This window comes from Hevea brasiliensis, chromosome 8 (genome assembly GCF_030052815.1).
Source record: "Hevea brasiliensis isolate MT/VB/25A 57/8 chromosome 8, ASM3005281v1, whole genome shotgun sequence".
Classification (NCBI taxonomy): domain Eukaryota; kingdom Viridiplantae; phylum Streptophyta; class Magnoliopsida; order Malpighiales; family Euphorbiaceae; genus Hevea; species Hevea brasiliensis.
In genome coordinates, this window is record NC_079500.1 from 96,300,809 (window position 1) to 96,311,521 (window position 10,713).

General features: G+C 32.6%; 1 protein-coding gene and 1 non-coding gene across 3 annotated transcripts; both read left to right on the forward strand.

Moving 5' to 3' along the window:
• Positions 1 to 773: 773 nt before the first annotated feature.
• LOC110649354 (methionine--tRNA ligase, chloroplastic/mitochondrial) lies at positions 774 to 8,924 on the forward strand. 2 transcript variants are annotated; one of them, XM_058151746.1, is made up of 12 exons: positions 774 to 1,260; positions 1,596 to 1,739; positions 1,838 to 1,987; positions 2,352 to 2,519; positions 3,630 to 3,754; positions 4,158 to 4,251; positions 5,228 to 5,326; positions 6,729 to 6,909; positions 7,022 to 7,137; positions 7,564 to 7,719; positions 7,989 to 8,117; positions 8,280 to 8,924. In XM_058151746.1, exons 1-12 carry the CDS (start codon positions 940 to 942, stop codon positions 8,448 to 8,450), a joined length of 1,854 nt encoding a protein of 617 aa, XP_058007729.1. In that variant the 5' UTR covers positions 774 to 939; the 3' UTR covers positions 8,451 to 8,924. The 2 variants fall into 2 exon arrangements, with proteins under 2 accessions (XP_058007729.1, XP_058007730.1); XM_058151747.1 differs by lacking the exon at positions 7,989 to 8,117 and having other exon boundaries at positions 792 to 1,260.
• Positions 8,925 to 9,337: 413 nt separating this feature from the next.
• On the forward strand, positions 9,338 to 9,409 carry TRNAH-GUG (transfer RNA histidin (anticodon GUG)). The gene has a single exon. It is a non-coding gene; the product is annotated as a tRNA-His (tRNA).
• The last annotated feature ends 1,304 nt before the right edge of the window (positions 9,410 to 10,713 follow it).

Consider the following 10,713-nt stretch of genomic DNA (forward strand, 5'->3'; position numbering starts at 1 on the left):
GTACCTTAATTTTATACTATTTTACACTTTAATTTATATATATTTAAAAATTAATTATTTAACACTTAAATTTATATTATATCATATTTTAGTACCTGTAATTTTAATAAATTAGAATAATTTAGTCATCCTATTAATGAATAAAATTATTATAAATATTAAAATTTTAGAAATTAAATTACTCTATATATTAAAATTAAAGAGATTAAATAATTTATTTCTCAAAATTAAGGGACTATAATATAATATAGCGCAAAATTAAATGACTAAATAATTAATTTTTAGGGAAAATTTAGGAATTAAATTATAAATTTCTTCAAATTTAAATAAAAATTATTATTTTAAATTAAAAATAAATAAAATTGAGTTGGAGTGTGTATTTATATTTTCATCATATATGATAAGATCGTAAATGTATTGTAATTTATCATTTAAACATAATATAAATAAAAATGAATATTAAAAGCTCACGAATTATTCAAATTGAGTATTATAATGATTAAATTTGATTTAATTTATTATTCAAACTATTAAACTCATATTTAATTTTATTTATTTTATAATTAATTTATAATTAATATTTTTTAAAATATTTGAATTCTATTTATTTTATTAAAAATTTATAGAATTATTGTAAAAAAATACTTTATATTTAATTTATTATTTATATAAATGATTAAAAAAATAGTGTTTTAAATTCGATAGGGGTGAGCAAAACACTACCGGTTGCAGAGGTCGAGTTGCCCAAAACGACATCGTAATTACGTAAATTTTAGACGGACGATACGGTCGTCACTCGGGCTAACAGAACCAAAACCGAGCGCTGCTGCTTTGTCGATAGGCCTCTGCGTTTAAAGAAGAACCAGAATCTGCTTGCAAGCTGCAACAGTCTGCCTTGAACAGTGAGAAACCCAATCTTGAGTTTAATAAAAGGAAGAAATGGCTGCGAGAATAAACTACTCAATACAAAACGCTCTTTGCCTCTTAAACCCTCTCTATTCCATCAGTACAAGACCAAGGACAACTGCCCATTTCAAGAATCGTCTCAGTTTCCCTCCAAATCTCTTCTTTTCTTCTTCTAAATCAAGAAAGGTTGCGTTTTGCACAATTAACAATTGCAGTCACAATAGTGCCCAAAACGATGAAGCAGTTGCAACAGAAACATTCGTCCTCACATCTCCGCTTTATTACGTGAATGCTCCTCCTCATATGGGTAGTGCCTATACCACCATTGCTGCTGATGCCATATCTCGATTTCAGGTTAATTCGTTGTTTTGTTGAAGAATTTTTAGCTTGATAGTTTAGGACAAGTTTATGTTGTTTATACGCACAGTCGTTTTGGTCATGTTGTCTGGTCAGCATGTATGTATTGAATTTATTTTGGTTCAAATTTTAGCTTATTGACATAGAGTTTAGTTTATCTGCATTTTGTTATCTTGTTTTAATCACTGGCATTTTTCGATATATATTTTTCCTTTGTGGGTTTCACATATAAAGTTGTGTGCTTTAATGGAATGTTGATATAGTTGGGCCGTTTCTGTGGTTGCTGTGTTGTGTAAAAGGGGCTGATTCTTGCTGCTTGTATCAATTGGCAGAGGCTTTTAGGAAAGAAGGTTATATTCGTCACTGGCACAGATGAGCATGGAGAGAAGATTGCAACTGCTGCAGCTGCCCGTGGCTCCAGCCCAAGTGAGCACTGTGATGTTGTATCTCAAGCTTACAAGACACTTTGGAAAGATGTGAAATTTTCTCTCCATCTGACAATTTTGCTCTTTCTACTTGTTTGATTTTTACGAATGTTACTGGCTGTAACTTGTTTATGTTTTCTGGAGAGCAGTTAGAAATTGCGTATGACAAATTCATTCGGACAACTGATCCCAAGCACGAAGCAATTGTTAAGGAATTTTATTCTAGGGTTCTTGCCAATGGGGACATTTACCGTGCTGACTATGAGGGACTATACTGTGTCAACTGTGAGGAGTATAAGGTGGCACCGTCGCACTTTGCATTTCCATGTACTTCATGCTATATCATTTTCAAAGCCTTTGTTGCAATTAGTGGGATTGAGAGGGTTCTGATGCTGCTAATTCTGTATATTATATTCTTGGACAACCTTTGAGACTTAACGATAAAAAATTTCCAAAGTTTATTGTTTTTCATTCTTTTCAAGTTCTAATTCGAAAAAAGCATTGTTGTTACGAGATGACACTCCCAGCTATGTTTTATATAATGCATGTGGTAACCCTTTTTTTTTTTTTTCTACTTTTTTATTTGTTGATGCAAATGTTGTTAACTGAGATTAATGTTAGGATTTTCTGGTGAGTAACAACATTAACTTTCTAATTCTACAGGATGAGAAGGAGCTACTTGATAACAACTGCTGCCCCATGCATCTAAAGCCATGTATTCAGCGGAAAGAGGATAATTATTTTTTTGCCTTGTCAAAGTACCAAAAACTATTAGAAGAAACTTTGATGCATAATCCAAATTTTGTGCAGCCTTCATTCCGTTTGAAGGAGGTAGGAAATAAACAATTTTCTTTTCTTCTGCTCAGCTAATTTTAAGCATTCTTTTGCATTCTGTGTCATTTTGTAAACATTATCTTAGAAGCTTTTTATTCTGTTCTGTTGAACATAATCATGTTCTGGCTAAAGATTCAGGAATGCAAAGTTAGAAATATAAGTTTTTTGTTACGTGTTACCTGCATATTTACTAGTGACCTATACTTATGTTGATATAGAATAAAAGAGAATGAAATGACAATTCTAATACTTATTGTAGTTAATCTACAATAAATACTATCGTAGGAGCTGTGTGGTCTTACTGACAATTAATTGGAGTCTGTTTTCAAAAGCATGTCTATGTATCTCTCTTTCTTGAGCTGATGTCTTGTTTTCAAAAGCATGTCTATGTATCTCTATTTCTTGAGCTGATGTCTTCTAGACATGCTTTTGAAAACAGATTTAATTGTCCATTTATTGGAGTCTTACCGTTTCTTCCAAGACAAGGGATCAAGCTCTACTTTAAAGGTAGAAAGTTTTGGTGGTATGGCATCAATTCTTGCATGCTATATGATAGAAATGAGCTGAATAATCAATAGGAATATTGTCAAAACATGAGCTGGAAATTCTCTAAGTTACAGTTCAATCTCTGGTGCTAGTTTTAGCTTTCATGTTTTTGCTTGGTAAAGTTGGCCTCTAAATCTGAAATTTGATTGTTTGATGATAGGGCTTCTAAGGTGCCCTTACTTCTAGCTCCTGGTTCCCATGTATCAGGAGATGAGGTTTAAATTCAATTGCAAAAGGTCATCAGTAATTTTAGGGAGTGAGAATGCGGGATAGAAAGTTATTAGTTATTTTGTTTATTTTAAACTTGCCTTTGTTTGGCATTAATGTGAGTTGCAGGCTTGCAGCATGTGCTTGGTAACAGCCTTGGGATACCTAGTGCTTCTCTTGTTCATTGGAAGCACCAGGAATCTGATAGTTTCTTTGGAGTCTGACAGTCCTTTTGCTTTACTCTTTCTTTTTGAAGTTTGAACCTACAACTCAAGCAGTTAGTTACTTGTAGTTTTTTTTCCCCATACATGCTAGTTGTATTTGATATCTATTTTCTACTATCAATGCTTTTAGGTGCAAAGCTGGATCAGAAGTGGCTTGAAAGATTTTTCAATTTCCCGTGCATCAGTGGATTGGGGCATTCCTATTCCTAATGATAATAAGCAGACTATATATGTGTGGTTTGATGCTTTACTGGGGTATAATTCTTTTCCTGTGGTTCAGAATGATATTCTAATATTATCCCCTCCTTGTTCATTACACTTGTTAAATCTTCTTTGGGTCTATTTGGCATTATTATTTGAGACTTTGAGCTATTGTTGAGAAAAACTCTATGTCAAAATGTTTATTAGAAACCTTAAATTTTAATTTTAATTTTAATTTGATGCGTTCTTGTCATAAAACTTCAAAATATCTAAAGAATTGTTTCAAGCTAGTGCTATTCCCAAAAAAAAAAGAAAAAGGAAAGAAAAAAAGAGTTTCAACCTCAATGCTAAACAGGCTCTTCTTTGTCTTTAACTCGCTGCAAATCTAGAACAGAATAGATTACCAGCCTTTTGGCCTCATTTATTACTTGGCTTACTTCTTGCTTTTGTTGTGCAGTTACATCTCAGCTTTATCAGAGGACAAGGAGCAACCTAATTTACAGAGTGCTGTTTCTTCTGGCTGGCCTGCTTCGCTGCATTTGATTGGCAAGGTTTAACCATTTTTATTGCTTTTTTTCACTTTTTTGCCTTGACAATTACTAGAGCTAACAAAATTTTATATAATGTTGTATTATATTTCTTCAATTTTTAAGTCTATGAGGCAGACATTTTAGATATGCAGGGCAAAAAAAAAAAAATGGTGAAATTATTTTACTTTTTTTTTCCCCTTTTTCTTTAAAGTGTTAATAGTAAGGAATAATTATGGGGGGATTTTACACTTGGTACACCATACTAGATGCTAATAGGAAAATTTTTTTGAATAAAATATATATCATGTTACCAATTTTTGAGTTTTAGAATTTGCTACTACAATTGATGCCAATTTGAAAGATTTTTTATATATTTGACAAAATTAGAAAAATTGGCAGTAATTGCAAATTTAACAAAAGGATCAGATTATTTTGGTCACCCGAAATTTTAACTACATTATGATTTTGGTTATTATTTTTTACTTTGGACTTAGGATGAGGCGTATTACCAACCACAAAACTTGCGCTTTTGTGCAAAACTAATGTTCTTAGTTTATCTCAAAAAAAAAAAAACTGTTCTTAGTTTGATTGGCTTTTACTTGTGAATCATTTCAAATTTTTATTTTAAGCTGTCATGTGTAAGCATGTAACTATAAAGAAAAAAAAGTTAATATCATGGATTTTTATTTTATTTATTTATTTTTTAAACTAGTGGCAGAAGGAGTGCAGAAATGAATGACTTTGTATTAACTAGCAATCTAATTTTAGCTATTTTATATGGTTTATTATTGGTGGTGAATCTTTTTGTGAAAAGTTCTGATTCTATATTCTACTAAAGTTTTTTTTTTTTTTAGGTGAAATGTAGATCTGAAAATGTTTTCCTGTTGTACTTCTGCTTCTTAGTTTATGAATTTGGCCCCTTTTTCCACAAAAAAATATATTTCTACATAGAATTCATTTGATAATATGTCTCTTATGTTTTCTTATTCTTCTGCAGGATATTTTACGTTTTCATGCAGTTTATTGGCCAGCTATGCTGATGTCTGCTGGCCTAGGCCTTCCTAAGATGGTGTTTGGGCATGGGTTCTTGACAAAGGTATTCATATTGTTAACCTTAGTACATCACTTCTTTTCTTTTAAAACTAGTTATTTCTAAATTTGGATGCTAGATCTTCATAGGGGACAATGTCAAGTGCAATGTAAGAGTTCTGGACTGAAAACTGACCATCTAAGAGGTTGCTGGCTCAAGGCTTGAATAGTCTTTTCGTGCTAAAGGATAGGACTATCTCTAAGATTAGATAGCATTCTTCTTCTAATTCTTTTTTGGATAATGTTAGGCCCATTGTTTTTTTGGATACTCAAGATGGTATGCTCATCATCCCACAAACCATGACCCCATTTTTGTATAATTTAAATGGGCAACCTGTAAGTTGGAATTCTTAAGATCAAACCATTTGCCTGTCCTGTTCCAGACAGATAATGGCTTCTTGAGTAGAAAGTGCAAGGCTATATGTTTTTTCTTTTATTTTTTTTTAATGTTTTATTGGGAAAACTACTAGAACCCTACTGGTTAACATCAAGGTCCTTGTGTTTATTAAATACTCTAGTCTTTGTGCTAACAGTTTGATGTACTAAAGTGATCTATACTATTAAATTTAGAGACTAAAATGCAACAAGTTTTGAACTTAATGGATTTAACTGCACAAAATTTTAAAAGTGAACAATTTTTTTTTTTATTATTTTACCTCAAAGATAAAGTATTATACTCCTAGCAAACCACAAGTGCATATTTTTGAAACAATAAGGATGTAGTTAGCACAAATCATAGGGTTATTTGTAGTAATTCTCACTGCCTCTAATGTAATCTATGTAGGTTTAGGGACTAAGTCGTGACTCATGCCTGAGTACTTCTCTCTTTTTTGGGTCCTATATTGATTGGTTAAATTAGTTGTAGGATCTGCTTCTATGCATTGCACTTGAGTGAATGATGATTTATCAATGCAAGCCCTTAGGAGTTATTTGAATGATGCTGTTAGAACAATGTTGGTGTTGTTGGAGATCATGACTGTGACCCAAAGGTAGAGTATAGATCATAGATTTGAAAATCTGAATACAGACTGAGAAGAAAAGGAACTTCCTAGTGTTTTAAATTCGGAAAGTACATTGCATACCAAGCTGTTGACTCCATTTATGAATCTTTTTAAATGCCATTTAGCATGACTGCAAGAGGGATAGCAATTGTGCCTTAGCTCCATGGGGTTGGTTCTACTTCTACATAAGATCATACCCATCCAAAAAACAGGAAAAAGGTTAATGGTGTATTTTTTATTTGTGATTTTAGTTTCTTCAAAGAATTTATATTCTACAAATGTATTTATGTGAAACATGAAATTATGTTGTTAGCTTTAGTGGCAGTATTGTATGAATGAACAAGCCTTTTAACTTTTTTTTTTCTTAAACCTATCATGCAGCAATGCTTTTTATTTTGAAAATGATAGGATGGCACGAAGATGGGGAAGTCATTAGGGAATACACTTGAACCAAATGAGTTGGTTCAAAAATTTGGGTCTGATGCAGTCAGGTACTTCTTCCTTAGAGAGGTGGAGTTTGGCAATGATGGGGACTACTCAGAAGACCGTTTTGTTAATATTGTCAATGCACACCTTGCCAATACCATAGGTATTCATAGTTATTGAATTTTTACAATTATTGAAACACGAAATTGAGATGTACATACATGTTTCAAATTACATAGCAAAAAGATAACATGATCCTTACTCATCCTATGCAGGAAACCTCCTTAACCGTACTCTTGGACTCCTTAAAAGGAATTGTCAATCAACTTTGGTTGTTGATTCATTTATTGCTGCTGAAGGAAATGCATTGAAAGACACTGTTGAGAAGTTGGTAGGCCTCTGAAACTTATTGATATTAATGTCACACTCCTGCTATGAATACTTGCAATTTCTAATTGAGTAGTGCAAAGGCTGGGATATTAAGTACTGAATCGTTACTCAGATCATGTGTGTGTAGAGAAAATTTTATCCATTGTTTCTATCCAAAAATTTTGATGACAAAACAGTGGAATGACTTATTTTTCTTTGAATCCTACATATAATTCTTATTCATCAAGTTCCTTTCATGCTTGGAAGAGTTTGATTTTTCTTCTAGTGAATCTGGTGGCACCAATAAAATTAATCGCTGAGATGATATTTCTAAATTTCTCTCCTGTCACTTAATTCCAGTACTATTAGCTATTTGTCTATTGCTAGCGTTCATAGCAGCTTTATCCATCTGTGGCCTGATGTCATCCAATGCTTACTGTACTTACAGGTTGAAAAAGCTCGGGTTCATTATGAAAATCTTTCACTATCATTGGCTTGTGAGGCTATTCTGGAGATTGGTAATGCTGGAAATGTCTACATGGATGAATGTGCTCCATGGTCTCTTTTTAAGCAAGGCGGTGCTGCTTCTGAAGCTGCGGCAAAGGTTTCCCATATCTACCTCTATTTCTTCAAGAATGTCTTTAATAATATTTGATTTCACTGCTATGAAGAATATTGATGGCTTAATTTTTGAGAAAGGAAACATTCTAGCATTGAATCTAATCGATCGAGTAAACCGCTTAGATAATAAAACATGTTTTATGAGCATGGTATGCATGGTTAGAAATTGAACTTCATTGAACCTTGTGTTAGAACTGACCTAGCATGAGATGTTATTGGAGTGGTATTCTCATTTTGGTTGATGCTAAGCAGGATCTCGTGATTATATTGGAAGCAATGAGGATTATAGCAATTGCTTTATCACCTGTCGCTCCAAGTTTATGTTGGAGAATATATTCCCAGCTTGGCTACTCAAAGGACCATTTTAACACTGCGACATGGGTCTCTCTCTCTCTCTCTCTCTCTCTCTCTCATGTGGCTGCATGTGTCTTTGGGTGCAGCAGACACGAACACAAACTTCTGTCCATTATATCTATGCATGTATACAATAAACACACCTTCCTCCTTATTTCTTTTAATTTCTTATTGGATTTTGCATTGTAGAGTGACACGAAGTGGGGTGGCCTGAAGGGCGGTCAGGTCATGGCTCAGCCAAAACCAGTCTTTGCAAGGATTGAGAACAGAACAGAAACGGAAGATGGTGGAGCAGCAAGTAAAAAGTTTGTTAAAAACAAGGAGAAAAAGCCTAAATCTCAAGTGGTTGCAGAAGCTTAGAAATCCCATTTTAAATGAAATTTTTATCCTTAACATACCACCCTTTTGCAACCCCCTTTACTTTGAAATATTATTATTATCAATGACGTTGATAGAAGACAGCTCAATGAACTTCATCATTCCTGCATTTTCTATTTAATTCTAAAAATGGCAAGTTGAAGTTGCAGCTGCAGTGGACCATGACCAATATTGCTTGATTCGTTAACAAACTCTCCTTCTTTCAATGATTAATCCATGGACACCTGGTTGGTTCCTCGTGGCTAAGTTCTACAGCATATATGATCGCCTACTTTAGATCATGAGATCAATTACTTTGTTGTATTGTAAACTATCAGCACAGAATATTTGCTCAAATGTATAAATATGCAAGTAGTATACATTTCAATTCATACTGGGGACTCCAAGTCTCTGTCTGAAATCCTCCATGAGTGGAAGACCATCATTTCGTTGATAAAAATTGCAGGGTTCTTGATATTGGTTTAGCATCCTGAGCAACGCACGGACGGACAATTTGCTACTTACCTAACATACCAAGTTAATTTTTATAGTCAGTTTTGAATTTTGTCCTGTGTTTACTTTTATTTCCTAATTTTGATTTGTTGCTAAAAAATTTTTAAACTTGAATTTTATTTCAAAAAAATTTCTCTAATTTATAATAGCAAGTTTTCGTATTAAAGAATCTCTCTAAGCTATAAAATTTTTAAATAATGGGTAGATATTTTTTCTTTACAGAAATTTTTGTGATAAGTTCGATTATAATTGAAGGAGTTTTTTTATTGTGAAATAAAAAAAAAGTAAAAAGATAATTATAGCATATTTGCATTAAATTATTAGTATATATTGGAGGTCACTATAATAACGTAAATCAATGACAAAAATTTCATCTTGTGGCTGTAGTTTAGTGGTAAGAATTCCACGTTGTGGCCGTGGAGACCTGGGCTCGAATCCCAGCAGCCACATCTGATGGTTTTTTTTTGGCTTGTTGCTGATCTTCCTTGTTTACAGTCCAGGGAAAAATATACAAAATGAAAAACCAAATCATGGGCAGCTATCCAAGTGTTTGATCTTTCATAACGGCTACAAAGAAAAATAAGGATGGCGAGAGAGAGGAGACGCTTACTCTCTGCTTTGGCTTTTCCCCGTTGAATCAGCCAAAAGGCAACTTCCATGATCTCTCTCTCTTTTTCTCTTCATCTAGAGCTACACAAAGGGATCATAGCAGCTGATATAGTGATCGGAGATCTAATTGTGTGAATATTTTATTGTATGAGCTGGATCAATTGCGGTGTTTATCCAATTTTACAATTTCTTGGAGTTTATCTAGTACGAAGAAGGAAATAAAAATTTAGACATGATTTATTATGAATCAAAAAAATAAGACTTGCTTATTAATATATGAATTTAACATATTTGTATATTAGATTCATGATGTATCAAGTTTAAATAAAATTTTTTCACAACGTAAAAAGGGTAAATGACGTAGAGAGATTGAGAGAGCATCTATAGGAATGGTAATGAGGCAGATCGGGAATGGTTTATGCCATTTCCATCCCCACTCCATTACTAATAAATGTGTCTCTACCTCGCTCCATACCCCACAAGGATAATAAAAATGTTACCCATTCCATCCCGTCATGCCCCACCAAGCCACACATATATATATATATATATGGGTTTTGAGGCAGGGCGCTTAAATATTAATTTCACACCATCTCTAGTAATATATTTTTTGAGGTACCCGAAACCTGATCAAACATTAAAAAACCCACTGTGATAGGAACAAGGCGAGGCTGGTCCCACGGGATCGGGAGATTTTGCCATTTCTAAGCATCTAAAATAATATCATCAGAAGGAATAACATAATTAATAAACTAGAGTTTGGAAGAAACAACTTTAGAATGGATATTTAATTAAATATTTATATTTAAATTTATATATTTTAGTCAATTCAATATAAATATTTCAGTTAATAATTATTAAATTTATTTTTATATGAGATCGAATTTATTTAGATTCATTTTTATATAGATATAAATTCTCAAAATTATATGATAACGCTAAAAAAAATTATAAATTTTTATTATAATATTTTAAATTTAAGAGATATATTTTATATGACTATTTATGAATGAGATGCATTTCTTTGCTAAAAATGTTTAAAAAAAATTACATATAATTTATTAAACAGATATGACTAATTAAATAATAAAACAAGTTTTTAGGGGCTAGTCTTTTTGGGTCCAGTCCAGGAAAAATCCAAATC